Source organism: Tiliqua scincoides, chromosome 1 (assembly GCF_035046505.1).
Source record: "Tiliqua scincoides isolate rTilSci1 chromosome 1, rTilSci1.hap2, whole genome shotgun sequence".
In the NCBI taxonomy this organism is placed as follows: domain Eukaryota; kingdom Metazoa; phylum Chordata; class Lepidosauria; order Squamata; family Scincidae; genus Tiliqua; species Tiliqua scincoides.
The window spans coordinates 151,447,872-151,469,215 of record NC_089821.1 but is presented as its reverse complement, the minus strand read 5'-3'; the positions used below and the strand labels follow the sequence as shown (position 1 = coordinate 151,469,215).

The 21,344-nt window shown below is 46.4% G+C and overlaps 1 protein-coding gene and 1 pseudogene across 1 annotated transcript in view; one reads left to right on the top strand and one right to left on the bottom strand.

The window, feature by feature from the left end:
• Positions 1-4,702: 4,702 nt before the first annotated feature.
• Positions 4,703-4,820, bottom strand: LOC136636993 (5S ribosomal RNA; annotated as a pseudogene).
• A 1,282-nt stretch (positions 4,821-6,102) lies between these two features.
• The window catches only part of FOXO1 (forkhead box O1), a 50,571-nt gene continuing 35,329 nt past the window's right edge, over positions 6,103-21,344 (top strand). Inside the window, exon 1 of the mRNA XM_066611380.1 lies at positions 6,103-6,879. Within this exon, the coding sequence (XP_066467477.1) occupies positions 6,316-6,879 (564 nt within the window). The 5' untranslated portion in view covers positions 6,103-6,315. The remainder of the gene's footprint in view (positions 6,880-21,344) is intronic.

Sequence of the window (21,344 nt, the reverse complement as noted above, 5' to 3'; positions counted from 1 at the left end):
CTCCACAGGCTGTACTGGATCAGCCAGAAGTTGGTACATTAGAATAGGGCAAATAAAGGGCATCTTTGTATCACACTACTGTACAAAGGAAAAAGAGGTTTGTCCTCTGCTATACCACTTCCCATGGTCCACCTATTCAAAGTACCACTGGAAGTAACTGGTGATGACATCATCGACCCTGCATAAGAGGCTTAGAGCCCAATTCTATCCAATTTTTCAGTGCTAGTGCAGCCATGCCAATGGGGCATGCACTGCATCTTATGGTGGGGCAGTAGTCACAGAGGCCTCCTTAAGGTATGGAAACTTTTTTTCCCTTACCTTGCAGCCGCATTGTGGCTGCACAGCTGGTGGAAAGTTGGATAGGACTGGGCCCTTAGAGTGGACAGGAGGGCTTTTTTGAGCATCAAAAAGCATGCTTTGGAGCTCTGCCCACCAAGTTGAACCTCCTACCACTGTTTGTTGTGTTGTGTTCCTGGTCTGGATGTCAGGTGGCAGGTGTTCAGGGATCCTATAAGTACCACCAGACACCACCTCAAGTACCACTGGTGGTACCTGTACCACTGGTTGAGAAATACTCCACTACAAGGAAAAGCTACAGCTGTTATAGTCTGCAAAGGTGGTAGCTTTCACAGTCACAAGGGCAAGACAGGAGTGAGAGAGGAGAGTGTTAAATAAATGACGGGAAAAAAATGGACATATTTTCTAGATATATCCTTGGAGTTTTTCTGTAGATAATCCTCCTCAAAACCCATCTTTTTCTGTGAAGCCTTTGGTACACAGAAAAAGCCTTTGGTTCATACCTTACTGTAACAAAGTCTACTATAGTGTACCTGAAATAATGACATATTCCTTTCATTTACTCCATTTAATTTCTGGTCTCCTTCGGTTGCCTCTCTTGTGTTGATTTCCAGATTGTGAGTCCCTTGGCACAGGGACCTGTCTTCTCATTCTTTTCAAAACACCATATAGAAGAGATAGCACTCATATTTTGGATAATGTCACTTCCTTTAGTGCTGATATTCTACAGTGTTCTTTGTTCTGCCATAACTGACAGCCATTCTATTCGATGCGAGAATGCATTCTGAGCCATGGTGCCTATTTCTTGCCTATTATATTAACAATGTTCCCAAAACTGCTGCTTCACATAAGCATTTAACCTTTTGGGAATGAATCCCCCAAGGTATTGCTGTGTTGTAATAATAATACTGTACTTCCTCCACTCTTACACTTCAGCAGCGGAGTTGTGGCTGCCAAAACTCAGCAGGGGTTAACCCCAAGGGACTGTAGGCTTTAAGCAGCATCAGCCTGAATTTGTGGCTCTCTCCTCCTTACCTCCTGCCTTGGGCTTTTGGTGGGGCACATGAGCAGAGGTAGTTTAGGCATTATGATAATGGTACACCTGCTGCCAAAAGTGGAAACTGGGTGGGAAGCCATCTGTGGGCACTGGCTCCCCATACAGCTTAGGCAGTTTCAAACATGATGAGCTCATTTCTCAGCTCACAACCTTCCTGCTAAGTTCTCATGACTGAAACGTGGGGTGGGAGGAAATAGCCTCCCTATCCTCTCTAAATGACACTGCTCCTACATCCTATGCCTTTTCTGAGAGATTGACCCTGGCTTTAAACTCTGTACAGATTTTTACTTTAAAAATGGCTTTACTTTTACTTTTTTAAAGCCTTTTACTTTAAAAAGTCTTTAAACTCTCTACAGATTTTTACGGAGATATTATGGGTTAAATAAATCCAGCCCCTATTTCATTTGTATTTGTATTTGTATCTGTATTAAGTCAGATCACACTGACTTAACTGAGCTGGATTGCATCCCTCTGTGACCTCACAACCTGACATCTTATCAATTACTCTAGGGAGTTTAGAGTTTGCCCCATTGCATTTTGACTCAGCTCTGACGACAAAGTGTGCAAATCATAACTTTGTAGGCCACAGCTCTGGTGAGCTCTGGTGACAAAATCTGAGAGAGGGCCTTTGAATAGCTTGAGGCCACAGCGTCAATCATATGAGTCAGGTTTCCTGTCTGTTAGCAGCTACTTGGGTGGGAGCAACTGCACCAAGAGAGGAAGGTGAACCCTGCACAGGTTTGGTGGAGGGATGCTGCAGCACACTGGACACATATCTGCTCTGCTATTTCTCACAACAGATGAACACTGGAGGAAACTGGGAAAAGGCACTTGTAACAGTGGGCATCGCTCTCCCCAGGACTGAAATCAGGAAGTGATACGTGCAAAGAGATGCAGAGACTTGTTGTGAAATTTCTAACACTGGAGATACTCCACCAGCATTTCAATATCTGGTTCCACTGCTAATATCTACCAACAAAATTCAATAACAACGCCTGCAAAAGGAAAGCCATTTTAGATTTCTAGCGATAATTCCAGAATTATTTGAAGATTAATATGTGAAAAAGAGTATTTTCAAATCATCAGTAATCTGTTGTGATTTTTGCTTATACCTTTGAATTGCTCATAATCACTGTAAAATTAGGTTACTTCCAGCCATTTGTTTTCTCCCTATGCTTTTGTGGGTTACCAACATTTTATCATGATGGCTGCCCATAAGCTAGAGACATCAACTCCATGCTGAGTTCCCTCTGCTGATTGCAGGAAGTCCAAACTACCAGTCCAGTACTAGAGAGAAGCAACCATCACTGCTTATCTAGCAGCATCCACTCCAAATTCCCATGATAAAACCTGTGTGAGGAAATACTTCCTGTTTTCCTTTTGGGTTTATGACTCTCACTCCTGGGGAAAGTGACATCTGGAAGTGACCTTTCCAGCACAAAGCAGGCAACATCTGAAGCAAAACTCATAGCAACTTCGGCTTGTACTCAATTTATGCTGCAATCCTAAAAACACCTTCCTGGGAGTAAGCCCCATTGATTACAATGGGACTTACTTCTGAGTAGATATGCATAGGACTGCTGCTAAGCTTACACAACTGCAAGCATACAGTTTTGAAGAAAAGCGTACAGTTCAGCACCCTGCCATTTGCATTCCCCTGTAAAATAACAAAAAAAGTTACATGACTAGAAGAGGAAAAATCCATCTTGCAAGGGTTTCAAGAAGATGAAAGGCCATCACTCCATCTTCTCCCCTCCCACAGTACCATATGAAAACAGACAAGTACTGCAGAGTAGAAATCCCAGTCCTGCCATACAGTGGTGTCCCTAAAGTTTGCATCACCCCTTATGGAAGACCAGCACATCACCCCCATGATGGACCTCCTCCCATGCAGTGGGCGGGGCAACAACCCAGGTGGTGGGCATGGTGATGTACCATTACCCCACCCTGCTAGTTTTTTGGCCATACCTTTTGATAAGATAGACTAGAGATATTTCAAAGCAGTTTATTTCATTGCATTATGCTGTAAATTCAGTACAAAATGGTATACAGCATGATGGTATTTTTCCTAAAAACCAAGATTTTAGTCACTTGTGTCACTCCAAGGATATCACCTTATAGCTTATGCCTTATTGGTTCCATGCTGTGACATAATACATCTCATTGGTTCTTCAAACAATCAGTCTCACTGATCCCTTTTGAATTAAGGAAATACACTCCTTTAGTTAAATAATAGAGGCTGCAATCCTAACCGCACTTTCCTGAGAGTAAGCCCCACTGAACAAAATAGAACACATAACACCAGAACCAGGGGACATTCACTAAAATTGAGTGTTGGGAGAGTTAGAACAGACAAGAGAAAATATTTCTTTACTCAGCGTGTGGTTGGTCTGTGGAACTCCTTGCCACAGGATGTGGTGACGGCATCTGGCCTGGTCACCTTTAAAAGGGGATTGGACAAGTTTCTGGAGGAAAAATTCATTACGGGGTACAAGCCATGATGTGTATGTGCAACCTCCTGATTTTAGAAATGGGCTACGTCAGAAGGCCAGATGCAAGGGAGGGCACCAGGATGAGGTCTCTTGTTATCTGGTGTGTTCCCTGGGGCATTTGGTGGGCTGCTGTGAGATACAGGAAGCTGGACTAGATGGACCTATGGCCTGATCCAGTGGGGCTGTTCTTATGACTTACTTCTGAGTAGACCTGGTTAGGATTGTGCCCAGAGTTGCATTTTTGTTTTCTGGTTCTTTTTACCTTAACTTTCGATAGAATGGAGATATTCACTCCATTTTTTTCACTGCATTCTGCTATAAATTACGCATCAAATGGTAACATTATGGCATTATTCCTACAAACTGTGATTTTAGTCACTAGTGACACACTCCCCCCAGTGTGTGTCACCCCCATGCGCATCACCCAGTGTGGGTCGCACCCTTCTGCACCTCCCTAGCGATGCCACTGCTGCAACATTCTCAACAGAACTATATAAGAACATAAGGAGAGTCCTGCTGAATCAGGCAACAGGTCAATTTAGGGCCCAATCCAAACACTCCCTTACATCAAAGTTGCATTGAGGCTGCAGTAGCACTGGAAAGCTGATGGAGTATCTCCAGTGTTAGAAATTTCGAAACAAGTCTCTGCATCTCTGTGCGTGTGGATTTGGCTGTCAGTCACTCTCACAGATGGGCTGGCCCTGATGAAGCAAAAGCCCACTTTTGTTACTGAAAGGACAGGACATTTTCATGGCCTTCCTTATCAGCAGATTTAAGCATCCACAGATTTGAGCATCCATGCATGCATGTATCTCTTCTTGGTTGGCAACCTTCAGTCTCGTAAGACTATGGTATAAGCCTACAGCACCTGGTATTCCCAGGCAGTCTCCCATCCAAGTACTAACCAGGCCTGACCCTGCTTAGCTTCTGAGATCAGATGAGATCAGGCATGTACAGGATCATCTGCTATTGTTGCTGTTTTTGAGTAGGGAGCCAGGGCACTGCAGTTCTGGTTCACACTGCTGTGTGCCTTTTGCTAGACATGACAGCGGTTTTGGTTGCGGCAGTGCATGCAACAGCCTTTGCATGTTTAACCCCCCAATGAATGTGACAGGGCGGAGCCTTACGCTCATGTCCATGCACAATATAGTCTTATACCTGTACGACTAATTGTAACAGTGGAACTCTCCAGGGTGTGCATGTGTGTTTAAGCATCTGTGTAGGGAAGAAACCAAGTTGAATAACTTTGATAACAAAAGACAAATACAGCTAATACTGCGCACAGAAAGCAAGAGATAACTGTGGTCTGGGAAACCACTGCGACCCAGCCGTGCTCTCGCACTGTTGCCTCTCGCAAGTGTTACGTCCTCCACATCCACGCTTTCCGCTACTACACCCTCCACCCTCACATCCTGCCTGCCAAAGACTCGCTCGCCTCCACCGCAACCACACCCTCAGCTCTCAGGGCTTCTTTCACACATGCACATGAGCGCACGCAGGTCCTGCTCCTCCTCGCAAGAAAGGCGGCAAAAACCCACCTTGGGACCCCGAGAGCAGGCAGCCTCCTAGCCCCACCCAGCAGGCAGAAGGAGGTGCACTTGGCACCGAAGTGTGGCGCGCCAAGCATGCGCCTTTCCGCCACGCAGTGGATGGCGGGGCAGATGAGGCAGGTGAGGCAGATCCTCCCCACCGGAGTCCTTCAAGAAGCACCTCCACGGTGTGAGGCACCCACAGCCCACGCGCTCCGCCTGCCTGCTCCTGTACCCTGCGCGTGGGCTGTGGGTGCCTCATACAGTGGCCACTCTTGGTGGGGAGGCTCTGCCTCACTTGCCTCCCCATGCACACACCGCACGTCCCTGCCTCCTCTACAAGTCTCCTCAGAAGTAATTCCCATTATAGTCGATGAGGATCTCTCCCAGGTAAGCGTGGATAGGCGAGCCAAGCCAAGCCTGCGCCTTCCCTCCCTCTTCCCCAAAGCGCGTGCAAAGCTCGGGGCGGGGCTGGTGGCGGCTGCTGCCCCTCTCCCTCTCCCGCGCCCCCTTTCCAAGGCGAGGGGGCAGAGGGGGACGCCCTCCCTGTGGGGCGAGAGGTGCCTGCAGAGGCTCGCCGCTGCCTGGTCCGCCTGCGCGCCCTGGCTCCGCCTCGGAGGAGTGCCCCAAGGGGGCGTTTCGGGTCGTCCATTGGGCAGCGTGCCCAGGCTCGTCCCTCACCCCCAGGCGAAGGGGCGGCCCCGGAGCAGATAGCTCAGCCAGCCAGAGCAGGAGGCTGTGGTGTCAGCGGCGCTCCCCTCCTTGCCAGTCGCTGGACGAGCCACCGAGGAAGCGAGCGGCTGGCTGGCTGGCTGGCTGAGTGTGCCTCTCTCCCTCTCCAGCGCGCAGCGTTCGCGGGTGGCCCCTGCGCGCAACGGGAGGCCGGGCCATTGGAGCCTCCTTCGCCCCTTCTGCCTGCGCCCCTCTCGCCTCCCCTGCCATGGCCGAGGCGCCCCAGCCCGTGGAGACGGACCCGGACTTCCAGCCGCTCGCGCGCCCCCGCTCCTGCACTTGGCCGCTGCCCCGGCCGGAGCTGGCCCCCTCCAGCCCCGGCCAGACGCCCACTCCCACCCCGGCCAGGGCTGCCTCCCCGGCCCGCTGCGGGCACGTCGCGGCCCTCTGCGCCTCCTCGCCCGGCGGGGACCTGCTCAACTTGCTGGAGGCTGGCGAGGGCTTCGAGGTGGGCTGCTCCGCGGCCGGGGAGCTGGGGGCTGCGGGTGGCTGCCCCTGCGGAGAGTTCCCGTGTCTCCAGCACCCCCCGCAGCCCCCGCAGCAGCAGCCGCAGGCGGTGGGGCCGGCCTTGTCCTCGGTGGCGGGGCCCCGCAAGAGCAGCTCGTCCCGCCGCAACGCCTGGGGCAACTTGTCCTACGCGGACCTCATCACCAAGGCCATCGAGAGCGCCCCGGAGAAGCGGCTCACCCTCTCCCAGATCTACGAGTGGATGGTCAAGAGCGTGCCTTACTTCAAGGACAAGGGCGACAGCAACAGCTCCGCCGGCTGGAAGGTCAGTGGCGGGGCGGGGGGGAGGAAAGCAACGCTTGCAAAGTTTGCTTTGCAGGGAGCCAAGTTGGAAGCGCGCAGCCTTCGCCTGGTTCCAGTGGCGTAGCTAGAGGGGGTGCAAAGCACGAAGTTTTGCAGGGAGCCTCACCGCAGCGTGCAAGGGCCCTCTTCCCCCTCCCCATTCGCAGCCATGCCAGGCGGGGGGAGCAAAACGGAGGCCTACTTAGAGCCCCTTCCTATGCCTGTCTACTCAGAAGCAAGTCCCATTGCAGTCAGTGAGGTTTACAATCAGGAAAGTGTGGATAGGATGGCAGCCTCAGAGCCCAATCCTATGCCTCTCTACTCAGAAGTAAGTCCCATTGTAATCAATGGGACTTACTCCCCTGAAAGTGTGGATAGGCTTGCAACCTCAGTGCTTTGCACCCCTTCTGGCTATGCCACTGCTGCCTCTTAACTTTCTGAACGGGCGAGGGGAGGAGAACAGGACACTGACAGCAGGACACCCTTGATGTTCTCCTCTCCCCTCCCCTGCCCCATATGCAGCGAGTTGTCTGCTGGTCCTGCTGCTGCGGTGTCCTTTTTCCTTGCTTTGTGCCCCTGACACGTGCCCAGGAGGGGGAGAACCACGGGGTTTGGTGGCCACTTCCAGCCCGCAGTGATCGCGATTGAGAGCCCAATTCTAGGCATGTCTACTCAGAAGTAACTCCTATGATAGTGAAACTTACTCCCAGGAAAGTGTGGCTAGGATTGCAGCCTGAGGCACGAGTCTCTGATGCGAGACTCTTTCACTCTGGGGGTCCCCAGACAGTTGTGTGCCTTCCTGCCTTTGTCGAAGTTGCAAGGGCTGGATGTGTAAACTTGGCAGACAGCTGGCTGGAAGTATGAGCTGTGTCATTTCCTCTGGAGCAGATTTGAGAGGCCCTGACAGTGAGGGCACATCAGCCCTAAACAGTGCAGAGGTGGGGAGCTCAGAGCTAGCAGGTACAATAGTTGTGTGCCTGCTTTTTCAGGCGAAGGCATAGAAGATAAAATGTAGTTTCGAGACCATCTTTGAGTCTGATGCCTTTCTAAACTGCCCTGGCACAGTCTAGTTGCCTGTGCCCTTTTATTGCTAGGAAGAGAATATTCTCCAGCAAACATCTGCTACAGATCATAGCTGTTGCCAGTTAATGCATGTCAAGGAACTTTTACACAGACTAGGTTCAGAGAGGCGACACAGTCAAGTAGCCATAAGCAGTATTCAAGTAGCTTGTTGCTTGATAACAGTCTTATGCAGTTTCCCCAAATGGAAATAGTTGCTGCACACCAGGTGGTTTAAAAAAAACAACAACTCTATAACTCTGTATGGATCCCCTCTTAATTGGACCTGTATAAGCTAAGACAACATGTTGGGATAATTGAGATCTTTGGTTTTTCTTATGGTCGACATTAGTATTTGATTTTGGGGCTGAATAGCTTCTATAGGCTGCTTTGGTTGTGTGGGAGCAAATGTTTTATGTGTTATGAATAACACATGCAGGGTTGGCAGTTTCCCAGGAAAAAACTAGTTTTGTACTGGAGAGAGAGATTTAACAGTCTTCACTGCTCTTTATTGGCAATATGAAGAAAATTATATTATTAACCTACTAAGCAAAATGATTGTACATTGGTAATAGAGTTCCAGAGATATGACTTGATTATTGTAAATTAATGCAATAAAAACAAACTGAATTGAACCAATATGCTGTGGCTAAACAAGTGGACCTAGGGTCAAATCTGACCTTGTGTTTTTACCTTTTTACTGACTAGTTCCAAGAGGAAAAGTGCAGATGAACAGCATTTATTATAATATTTCTAGCAGTCCACTTTGGAAGCAGAGAATGGGACTTCAACCCTTCTGATCCCCTATACCAGGGGTGCACAAACCCCGGCCCTGGGGTCACATGCGGCCCTCGAGGCCTCTCAATGTGGCCCGCAGGGAGCCCCCAGTCTCCAATGAGTCTCTGGCGATTTGTTGGAGCCCACACTGGCCCGATGCAGCTGCTCTCAGTGTGAGGGTGACTGTTTGACCTCTCTCATGAGCTGTGGGATGAGAGCTCCCTCCACTGTTGCTTGTTTCACATCTGTGATGCAGTAGCAGCAGCAAAGGAAAGGCTAACCTTGCTTTGTGCAAGGCCTTTTATAGACCTTGAGCTATTGCAAGACCTTCATCCATTCATATAAGTTCATCTTTAATATATTCATTTATGTAAACATATGTAAATTTATTCAAATTTTAAATGTGAATCAATTCTTTTTTTCCCCTGGCCCCTGACACAGTGTCAGAGAGATGATGTGGCCCTCCTGCCAAAAACTTTGGACACCCCTGCCCTATACCCTTAACAAGAATTGGCTGCCAGCCAATGTACATTTTATGTGAATACCCCAAACTGAAAATTGTTGTTTTCTGGGGTGACATCAGAGGTTGGCCAGGTTGGTCATTGACTGAGGGTCCACAGCACAACTGTCATTTTGGCCCACCTGGCCTAGTTGAGCCCTGAATCCTCAGTACCACTGGCTGTGGTAGTGCCCAGTGTATCATCAGAGATCGAGTGAGGGATGCTGTGAGTGGCTCCATGCACCACTTTGTTCCAGGGCACCCAGCAATCTGGTGCTGGCATTGATTGTGTGAGTTAGTGCAGCATGTGTGTTTAGAGTTAACCAACCAAAGAAGGAAACCTTCAAGATTCATACATCTTATATTTCCGTTTTGGCTTAAGATAAAGAATTGTGTGAAATGCATAGTTTGTCTCTTGGACTAGCTGGTTGGACTGCAACTTCATCAACTGAATTTAAGTATGCAAATGAATCATGCCAAATTTTTTTTTTGGAAAAATGGGCATTTTGAGAGAGTTCATGTAGATGTTCAGAGTTATACAGACAGGCAAATACTGAGCCCGTTAGTTCTACCAGTCTTATTCTTTGTGTGCACAGTTCTGAGTTGAATGTGTAATAGGTAACTAAAACTTGAACTAATCCATTGCAATGTTGTTTACAGTGATAATATTAAAATAGGAAGTGTTAATATGTTTGAACTGGTACTAATGAAGTTTTTTTCCAAATGATGATAAATCAGTTTTTACCAAGGTGGCTACAAAACAAGTTTTTGCCCTGGTAAATACCATAATAGCTTTGATCACCAAGTGCGCATGGTCTTTGCTGCTGATGGCTACATAGGTAATGCTTCAAGTGTTGCTAGGCTGCATCAAATTAGGCACAAGTAATTGTCATGCACTTGATGGATGCTTTGCTGGGCTTTGATGTATTCCACAAAATTCCCATTCTTCGGATGGCAGAAATCAAGATGACAAATCATGATATTATTCTGAATAAGGAAGAGTGATACATCTGAATTATACACTGTGGTTTTCTTCACCAAACATTTCTGCAGCTCTAAGGGCTTGAAACATTTATTTATTTAAATTAAATCTGTGAGCCTTGGGTTACTGTGAAACTTGTTAGGCTCACATGTATATTGCTTGTTTTAAGCAGCTAACTATGAAGCAGCCAGTATAAATGAATTGTCTCATTATGGATCTCAGAACTCTGGCTCCTTGTGATCTTTCCCTTCTTCCATTGCAATGCTAGAAAGGGCAGAAAGCAAATATCCTACATTTAGGGTGCAATCCTAAACTTGCTTACCAGGAAGCAAATCATAAGAACATAAGAACAGCCCCACTGGATCAGGCCATAGGCCCATCTAGTCCAGCTTCCTGTATCTCACAGCGGCCCACCAAATGCCCCAGGGAGCACACCAGATAACAAGAGACCTCATCCTGGTGCCCTCCCTTGCATCTGGCATTCTGACATACCCATTTCTAAAATCAGGAGGTTGCTCATACACATCATGGCTTGTACCCCGTAATGGATTTTTCCTCCAAAAACTTGTCCAATCCCCTTTTAAAGGCGTCCAGGCCAGTCGCCATCACCACATCCTGTGGCAAGGAGTTCCACAGATCAACCAAATCCATTGATAACATTGGGAAACACTTCTGGGTAAACCTGCTTCGGATTGCACTGTTAGTTTTATCCTATTTTTTTAACTTTGCTTTGAGTATCTCCATCTGCCAGACCGGAAGTTGTCCTTGGAATGCTTGCATGTGTTAAAAATTGTATAAGAGGCACAATTAATTTTATTAGCTGGTTATGTTAACTTATTAACAGCTCAGTTCTATGCTTTCCAGGGCTGCAGCAGTGCCAAAATGGCTATCACTGCATCCCAAGGGACTGAGAAGCACTGCTGGGGCTATCAGAGTAAGGGAGCTTATGCTCCTTTACCCCATGCAAACCCCAGGTGGCTGCAATAGGTGCCCTTGGGTCTGCACCCGCTTCCAAGCGGATGCAGATTCAAGGAGACCCGAGTCAGGTCTCCTGGGCCTGGAGGGGGGATAGGATATGATGGCAGGGACTGCTGCCATCTCTGCCACCCCCCTATGGCCCTTCTCCCTCCCCCACCATGCCTTCCTCCCACCACCCTGGAACGCCTCCCTCCGTGCCCCAGTTTTCCTCTCCACCACCCAGCACAGAGCATTGGGTGGTGTTTGACTGGCCTGTGCCCAGCACTGGCTAGCACAGGCTTGCACTGTGCCAGCTCCTGTACAGACTGTTTCAGGTGTGCCTTATGGCATGTTTGCGACAGTGTGTGCTGGCGCTGGCCCAGCGTTGGGCTAGTGCATGGGTCATTGGATCTGGCCCTGACAGACATAGTACAGTGTAAAGTATTATAACGTATTTGACAGATGTAATATAAAAGTTGTTCATTTTACTCTAACTTATAGTGCAACCCTATGAATATTAATAGGATTCGCTTTCAGTGTGGGTAGGACTGCAGCCAGTCCGACAGTTCTAAGGTCTTAAACAGGTTTATGCATACCTACCTAGAAGTAAGTTTCATTGCATTCAGTGGGACTTACCCATAGGTACATATGAATAGCTCATCCTGCTAGAAATTGTTCTGTTGCTTCACCTGTTAAAAATAGTTTTGTTGCAACAGTTATCCAAGACATGCGCAATGAGGACAACAAGAATCTTGTATTTTCAAGACTGATAGCCGGGTGCTATCCTTTCCCTGCTGCAGGATGCATTTGTACCAAAACAGCTGCACTGCATGTTATGGGGGGCAATCAGGAGGCTTGGTAGAGGAAAGGGGAAATATTTTCCCTTATCCCTTGGTAAGCCCCTCGACTGCCAGTGGGTCTCCTTGGACCTGTGCTAGTTCTTTAGGTGGTGCAAGTTTGAAGAGATAAAAGGGACATGTTGGCTGGCCTTGGAGGGGTTAGCATCCTGTGCAAATCACTTGCCCCTCCCATCTCCATCATGCCCCCGGCCCTCCACCCAATTCTCCCAACCCCCTGCCCCTTTCCAACCATTCCACTGACTTGGTAGTGTCAGTGGGGCTCCTCTTTGCTGCCACAGGGTCCTTCCCACTGTCTGTGGCAGTGGCTCGAAAGTGCACAGCTCCACATGCTTCCAGATTGAGGCTTTGTGTTTGTGACGCGGTAAAGCGCTTTTCGCCACCAGAATGCTAGTTCTGGTGTTGGTAACGCTCAAAAGGATTGAGCCGTAACAAATTTATTGTACTGTAAGCCAGTGGTTCCCAACCTGGGGTATGTCTACCCCCCAGTGGTACTTTCTGGGACCTTTTAGGGGTACTAAAAAAAAAGAATTGAATAATGGTGGGAAAGCGCAGGTCATATTAGATTGCCTTGCAGGGCTGACAAGGCAGGAAGGAGGGCAGCTAGCTGGCTGTAAAGGCCCAGCAACTGCTAGTTTCTGGTCATCAATTTGTGTATTATCAGATATGGATCAGTAGTTGAAAACATATAAATTTGAAATAACAGCAACTATATTAATTACAAACATTATGCTGATATGAGTGGTACAATTTATGGAAATGGGCTGCCAAGGGGTATGCAAGTGGAAGAATGTTGGGAACCACTGATGTAAGGATTTGTGGGCCAGAGCCCATTTGCTTAGATGCATCCAATGAATCAGTGCACTAAGTTTGCAAGATATTTAACACAGTTATCTCTCTGAAATTTGTCAGAAGAACTGTTGGCTTGTACAGTGAACTTGTTCATAAAATATCTGGATCAACTGAATCTTGTGATAGTATATGGAAAATATGAAGATCATCGTATTGAGATGCAGTGAGTGGACTGTGTGCAAAGTTTGTACGGCATTTCTATATAAATCTTTAATATTGGTGATAGCTTAATTTACTATACAGGCATGCCCTGGTATCTGTGGGGGTTCCATTCCAGAACCTCCTCCCACTGTTAATTGAAACCACAGATACCTGGGGACACCCCCCCAAGCCCTCCAAACCCAACTGGAGACTTTTCTGAGGACCACAGAGGCTGTGTGCATCCATCCACAACTTCTGAGAGCTTCAGAACAGCTGTTCAAGGGCAAAAAAAAATACATGACTTCCACCGGAAGTGGTGTTTTTAGGCCTTATAAGGCATTCTGAAGCCTGGGGAATCCCCTGGAAGCCTCGGAAAATCCTCCGGAGGTGAGGGGAATGGAGCTTCCCCTTGCAACTGGAGGGGGTACATGGGAGGGCTGCAGATCCGATCCACGGTTAACTGAAACTGAGGCTATGAGGGTCCTCCATACCTAGTCCTAGAAGCAATCTCATACTTACTGGAAGTTCTGAGAGTGCAATCCAGTCTTGCTGCTGTGCTGGAGGGTGGGACAAAGTACTGTAGAGCATGCTTGTGGTACCTGGAGAGCAAGCTGCGCCAGCAGGGAGGCCTGTGCCGTTCTGCTGATTCTGCATCCAAGACTTCCACCTGACTAAGTAGGTAAGGTTGTGTCAGGTGGCAAAGGGTCAGTGGGAGGGTGGGTTGGGGAGAAGGCATTTTGACGTGGAGGAGGGTGGAACGGAGCAGATCAGGCCCAGGAGTGGGGTGGGACTGGCGAAGCAGGCCTCCACCATACCCTCACCCCCTTCCCAAGTCTGGCAGGATTACACAGGGCTGCTTAGATTTGTGCCTATTTAGCAGGTGCAGATCTGAGTAGTCCCATAAGGCAAAATATCCCCTTACCCTGAAGAGACCTCCAACATTCTCCAGATCTGTGCTGGATACAGTGGAGGTTCTAGAGTGTACTCGGCACACAGCAAGTCTACAGCCTGCGTGCATCCATTTCCCTGAGACCTCTGTTCCTAATTTCTCTTAACTAAATTCAGAGTGAGCTGTAATAGTAGTTTTCTTTGTGCAGCATATTTCCATCTATATTGGAAGAAACTACTTGCTATAGTAATGCCCTATAAGGAAGAAAGGATTTGGATCTGAATTAGTATTTTGAAGACACAGTGATCATTTAGTGTGCACAAAGTACAAGTGTTAAGGCAGCTTTCTTGGTAATTTTAGCATTGTGGAAAGCTACTCTCTATTTTTTGTTGCAGTTTTGTGGATTCTGGTCAGGGAAATCCTAATAAGCTAGTTTGACTCGTTCTCTTAACTGAAGAATGAAACAGGATAACTGATGGCCAAAATAGTATCAATGCATGAATATGAGTAGGCGTTTTTCAGATTGAGTGGGGAATTTGCAAAGTAAAAGCACAGTTGCTCTTTCTCTTTGGGAGATTCAAATTCATGCCCAAATATTGCCATTTTTCCAGATTCAAAGCAAATAGTTTGTTGCCAAGGAAATGCGATTCTTCCCTAAATTAATATGTCCAGGATTGTATGGAATGTGATTGGACAATACCTGTGACATCACTGATGACCAGTACATCTCATTTTCTCCCCTACAGCGCCCACATTATTTTCTGTGTTTTCAAAATTTAATTTTTCTTAGGTGGCTTTGTGCTCCCCTGTTAATGTCTCTCAAGCAAATGAGCAGGAATATGTGTTTTCAAAGGGAGAAAATGCCAAAAAATATGCTCCATTTCATAAGCATTTCTTTAAAAAATAAAGGCTTTATTTTTGCTTTGGAAAGCTATGATCTCTCTCTGTTACCTGAACATGCATCTCCTCTGCAGAAAGTCTACGCCCTGGGATCACAAATGTGGTTGTCAGGCCAGCAATGACCATGGATCTCTTAATAGTGACTACCTGTCCCTGGTTGCACAACGCAAAGGGAGAGCTCAGTACAGGGAAAGAGTCTCCCAGTTCATACCAAACAGGAAAGATGGATCCTTTTCCTCTCTCAAGTTCAGAAAATGTTCAGAGAACTTGGGGAAAGGGAGGGGGGGTCAGTCTCTCACTTCATGCCAAATCTCTGCAGCCCATGGTGAAGTAAGGAATGAATCTTTCCCCTCTTCATGCAGTTCTCTGAATGTCTTGGAGGCATTGACTTAAAAAAGGACTAGACTGATAGTTCCTCCATCTCCAGACTGAATTTCCTAGGTTTTTTTTTAGCTCCATGACTACCTTTCAGAGGGAGGCAAAATGATAGCTGTTCATAGGCTATGTGGAAATTCAGAACTTTGTAATGAAATTATCCTCTGAAAGTAGGATCAAAGAGAGAAGTTCATAATCTTTCAAAATTGGATGATCTTATGGGGGGGAGATTATTTTTTTCTGCAGTTTTTGAAAAAATTGCTCAGCAAACACCTCTTGACCAGCCTGTCCACTGGAAGACTATGTTGGATGAAGCGGGCATTGTGCCAGCAGCCCTGCATCCAACGTGCCATGCCCGCATAAGATTGGAATGTTGTTTTTTTAAATATCTAGCTTCTTCCCATATATTAAACATAGCCCAGGATAATAAAACATTGCAAAATTTCAATATACACTAATATGAACAGCTAATCTGAGGTCATATCTGAGGGTGCAAATCAGAATGCTAATGTCTACCACTGTATAGCTTGAATAGCTGCAGTGCTAATAGTAGTTTTCATTTTATGTCATGGGCATCGTTGAAGACAATAGTGCCAATGAGAGACCCTAAATAGAGACATTTTAGTTAAAAATAAATAAATCAGGTGGCCTGACATGAAATTTTTCTCTGCTGCTTTCTTTCCAAGATTATCCTTCAACTTCCTTCTGTTTTTAAACTATTTTATCAGTCCAGGTTGTATGAAAAATCTTGACCGAAGGCATGGTGCTTTCTGCTTTGTGTTTTGGTCTGAAATATTATTCCTGTGACTCTAGCTATTTGCTGCTCCATCCCATATTCTCCTACGCTGCAGCAGTTTGGACTTTGGCAACTCATTGCCTCATCTGCTGGTGTTTTAAAGGTTGAAATGGGAGAATCTCACCTGCAGCTTGCTGAACTCCTTGTAAGAAAGTTTGGATTCCTATGTGACAGATAATAATGGTTACTGTGGTGATGAACTGAATTATTCTCCAGGCAAGTTGTTGATGAACTTGTTCTGTATGAGGTCTTCCTGTCTTTGCCCCTGGGTGCAGCAGGTTGTGTGGCATTATTACTATTACATAGGTAAATACTTGTTATACAGTTATTTAGACATGTATTAATATTGAAGAGGTCATGAACTAGACTTTATAAGTCACATAGTATTAAATTGTTTTAAAAAGGGAATGTGTTGCTAATTTTGAAGCTCAGTTACAAGAATTCTAAAATATAGCCTACTAAAAGGGGGAAAAATAATCCATGTTGTGCAGGTGGCCTTATCAGAGGCAGATTTAAAGTTTTGCTGAAGGATTGGGAGAGTTTAAGGTGATTCTTAGATGAGTTTTAAAAAAATATGGGCGAATGTCATAGGAGGAAGGCCTGGGGGTTTAATTTCTTATAGTTTAATTGGTTCTTGATTTAACAGAGTGTCAGGTATTGTGTGTTATTCACATGCAGGACTTGTTGCTGTGGTGTTTGTTCTTATTTCTTGTCATTAGCTACTCTGGGTTTTCCTCAGGATATCAAAGTGGAATTTAAATATGAAATGGTAAAATGACATTTCCAATTCACAATTGTTTTGATGGGTGGCCCCTCCACACTCCATTTACTTTGCTGTACTGTTGAGGCTTTCCACTGAATTTGTGTGGGTGCCTGTGAAGGTATTCGTTTGCCACTTGCAGGTTTTAATAGGGTGAGATCAAACACATGCTTTGCATACTCACCCACTGGAAGCTTAGTTTTGTGCATGCAAATTGAATGGAGAACTTCCCCGGTCTTAGTCATATTTAATTTGGTTACTCCAAATAAGTCTGTTCTGGTGTAATGCATGTCTGGGTAGTGCTGTCTTATCTGCACTGACTCTGTCATCTAATCTGCTTTGACACTATTTGAAACCAATCATATGCAGTATTTCGCACAATGTTTTTCATTCTTCCATGTCCCCCACCAGCTGCTGTAAGAATACTACCTTGTGTGACCGTTCTGGTTCTAGAATCCTGTCAGGATCCCCCCCAGCGCTGTGTCCAGATGGAGGAACATAGCACTGTGCTACAGTATCTTCTGCAGGTGCACGCCTTCTCTATCTAGAACTCTGCAAGTCTTCAAATGCAGAGTTAACTGGCCCTTAAGCTTGTTGAGCATATGGTGGCCATAGCACTGCACTTTATTTCTCTACCTAGAAAGGGCCAAAGCAGGTATCTGGAATATTAGAGTGTGTGTGGTGGGGGGGGGGGGGAGCAAATGCAGTTGCCACTTGGCTGCTTTCCCAGGTCAGTTATTGTTTCAAATGAGTGGCAAATATTCTCACTTCATCTAGCCACACTAAAGAAATCTTGCAAATCAGATATCATTGCTATATCTGGACCTAGATTAGATTATTTTATTTATCATTACTTCCTTGTTGTTCATTAATAAAAATATATTACAAATCAGTCATGAGTCTGGTTTATATTTTATTCATATAATTTTATAACCTGCCTTTCTGAAAGCATTTGAGGTAGCAAACAATGCAGTTTAAACAAAAAACAATATGCAGTAAAAAATCAAATTAAAAGTATATAATAGTAAATTAATAACAAAAAAGACATTGTATGCATTAAAATTTTTTATCTCTTCTTCTGTTCCATATCCAAGGGAAGTTGTCTTCAGGCTTCTCCCTACTCTAGGAAGTGGGACACTCATATAATGGTATTCAGTAAAATTCTACATAGAATTAAAATTGATGCAGCAATCCTGTGCATGTTTACTCAGAAGTGAATCTCATTGTGTTTAATGGGGCTTCCTCCCAGGGTAGTTTGCATAGAATTCCAGCCTGAGTATTTTGGTTTTACAGCACAACCCTGTTCAGGTGGCGCACCAACACTGGTGAAATAGCCACCATATTCTAAGCTCATGCAGACAACCCCATGCTGGTGCAGTCCTCCCAGTAATGCTAGTACAATACTAGTAATACTTATAGTATAGTACTGCTAATATAGTACAGTATGCTGACAATGTCCATGGAACCTCCCATGAGTTTCCGTCTTCACTGGTGTCCTGACATCAGTGTGAAGTTTAAGGAGCCAATCACTACATATACCCAGTCCCAATACTGGTGACCAGAGAAGTGCCACCAGAGTGAACCAAGCTAGAGGTGGGAGCAGAGTCATAAGAACATAAGAACATAAGAACAGCCCCACTGGATCAGGCCATAGGCCCATCTAGTCCAGCTTCCTGTATCTCACAGCGGCCCACCAAATGCCCCAGGGAGCACACCAGATAACAAGAGACCTCATCCTGGTGCTCTCCCCTACATCTGGCATTCTGACTTAACCCATTCCTAAAATCAGGAGGTTGCGCATACACATCATGGCTTGTACCCCATAATGGATTTTTCCTCCAGAAACTCGTCCAATCCCCTTTTAAAGGCGTCTAGGCTAGACGCCAGCACCACATCCTGTGGCAAGGAGTTCCACAGACCGACCACGCGCTGAGTAAAGAAATATTTTCTTTTGTCTGTCCTAACCCGCCCAACACTCAATTTTAGTGGATGTCCCCTGGTTCTGGTATTATGTGAGAGTGTAAAGAGCATCTCCCTATCCACTCTGTCCATCCCCTGCATAATTTTGTATGTCTCAATCATGTCCCCCCTCAAGCGTCTCTTTTCTAGGCTGAAGAGGCCCAAACGCCGTAGCCTTTCCTCATAAGGAAGGTGCCCCAGCCCCGTAATCATCTTAGTCGCTCTCTTTTGCACCTTTTCCATTTCCACTATGTCTTTTTTGGTCAACGACGGCCACTGCAAGGGAGGGGGAATGCCTCCCTACCAGCCACCAGGAATGAGCACCAGGCGCCAGCCCAAATCATGGGGAGATACCCCAAGGGCTTGATATGACACAGGCGCACACAAACAACTCAACACAAGGACCTCACAGCACCAGGTGCACCCTGCAGGCACTATTGTGATCAGCAGCAAAGGGGCAAAAGGAATCTCTGCAGCCAGGCGTCAGATTCCTTTCTTCTACATGCGCAAACACATACATCCAAGGAATACCTTTTTGAGCCAAGCAGAGCAAGGGTAGAAAGACAGTTCCTTCAGAAGCTAGCAGCCATGCAAAAGAAGCTCTCAAGTCCCTGAGCGGGTATTCACTAGCTGAAAGGAACCCTTTTGCCAGGGGAGGGACTGAGGTGAGTCACAAGGGGAGTCTCAACAGCACTTAGGCAAAGTATGCTACTGGTACCTCACTGTACCAGGGCATGCAGGGTAGGAACCAGGTATGATAGGTTTGAACCCAGCCAAGGGACTTGCCCTGACTAGCATCTTTTGCTAGTATAGGTCCAACCTTGTTATACATGGATTTGACTCAACATGAATGGCCACTGCAAATGAGAAGGAATGTGCTGATCCCTGGAGAAGAGGATCTTTAAAACAGGAGTGGGCAAACTTTCAACTTTAGGAGTCCTGGACTTTTAACAATTGTGTAGGGGAGAGAATTTCAGCAGGTGTAACTTGTCACCTGTGAGATGACAAGCTGCACCTACTGAAATTCCCACTTCTATACACTTGTTAAAGGTCAGGATCCCTAAAGTCAAAAGTTTGCCCACCCCTGCTTTAAAAATCATTTTTAAAGCTTTTTCTTACTGTTATAGAGAGACTGTCATACAAGCAATCAATTCAGTTTTCAACTGACCCAGGAAAAGGCAGGGGATGCTATGCCTTTCTAATTACTGACTGCCTCTCTACAATAGTAAGAAAAGCCATTTTTAAACCACAATTGTAAAGGGACACATTTTTTAATTTTTTTGAACTGCTTTTATTTAACACATTTTAGGGTATCAGCAGGGAGTCCCAGAATCAAATCCCTACGGATGTCGAGGCAAGACTTTATTCCATTAGGAGCAATGGAGGGGCAAGAAACCTGGAAGTGGTTCATTAAATCTATTTTTCCACTTTTTTTTATCCCCTGATTATTTTTTAACAGAGGGGTTCTGGAACAGTGGATAACAAGGGACAACCTATATTGCATGTCCCATGGTAGGGACAAAAGAAGAGGAGGAGGCAAGTGTGGAACTCGCATCAAATACTCCACAGAGCTGCCTCCTAACCATCCAACTACAGTTGGAGACAAAGAGCAACATTTAATACGTTGCATCACTGCAAACAGGCACATTTGGCTAGGAGGCTGTAGCACAGGGTTGTCAAACTTGTTTCATACAGATGTTGGCAACCTTCAGTCTTGAAAGACTCTGGCATCGCGCTCTGAATGGTGGTTCTGGAACAGCGTCTAGTGTGGCTGAAAAGGCCGATTCAGGAGTGACAATCCCTTCCACACTGGGAGCAAGTGCAGTCTGGCCCTGGTCTGTCTCCCTGGCTATGGGCCTTCCTTCTTTGCCTCAGTCTGTTGGCCAAGTGTCTCTTCAAACTGGGAAAGGCCATGCTGCACAGCCTGCCTCCAAGCGGGCCGTTCAGAGGCCAGGGTTTCCCACTTGTTGAGGTCCACTCCTAAGGCCTTCAGATCCCTCTTGCAGATGTCCTTGTATCGCAGCTGTGGTCTACCTGTAGGGCGCTTTCCTTGCACGAGTTCTCCATAGAGGAGATCCTTTGGGATCCGGCCATCATCCATTCTCACAACATGACCAATCCAATGCAGGCGTCTCTGTTTCAGCAGTGCATACATGCTAGGGATTCCAGCACATTCCAGGACTGTGTTGTTTGGAACTTTGTCCTGCCAGGTGATGCCGATAATGCGCCGGAGGCAGCGCATGTGGAAAGCGTTCAGTTTCCTCTCCTGTTGTGAGCGAAGAGTCCATGACTCGCTGCAGTACAGAAGTATACTCAGGACGCAAGCTCTGTAGACCTGGATCTTGGTATGTTCCGTCAGCTTCTTGTTGGACCAGACTTTCATACAGAGAGCTGAAGTTAGCAATGAGGGTGCCTGCTGAGAGCCAGAAGTGATGTCATTAAGCAGAAAGTGACATCATTAAGCAGCTGATGGCCAGAAATCAGCACCTTGCTCTCATATAGAAGTTCATTAACTGCAAATGATAGAAGAGAAAATACGCTAATCTCGATCATATTTCAAGATATAGCAAAGCCCAATTTTCATGTGGGCCCCTGTTTCCGTGGTAAAACCTCAGCACTGCTCAGCGGCTGAGAGCTGAGGGCCA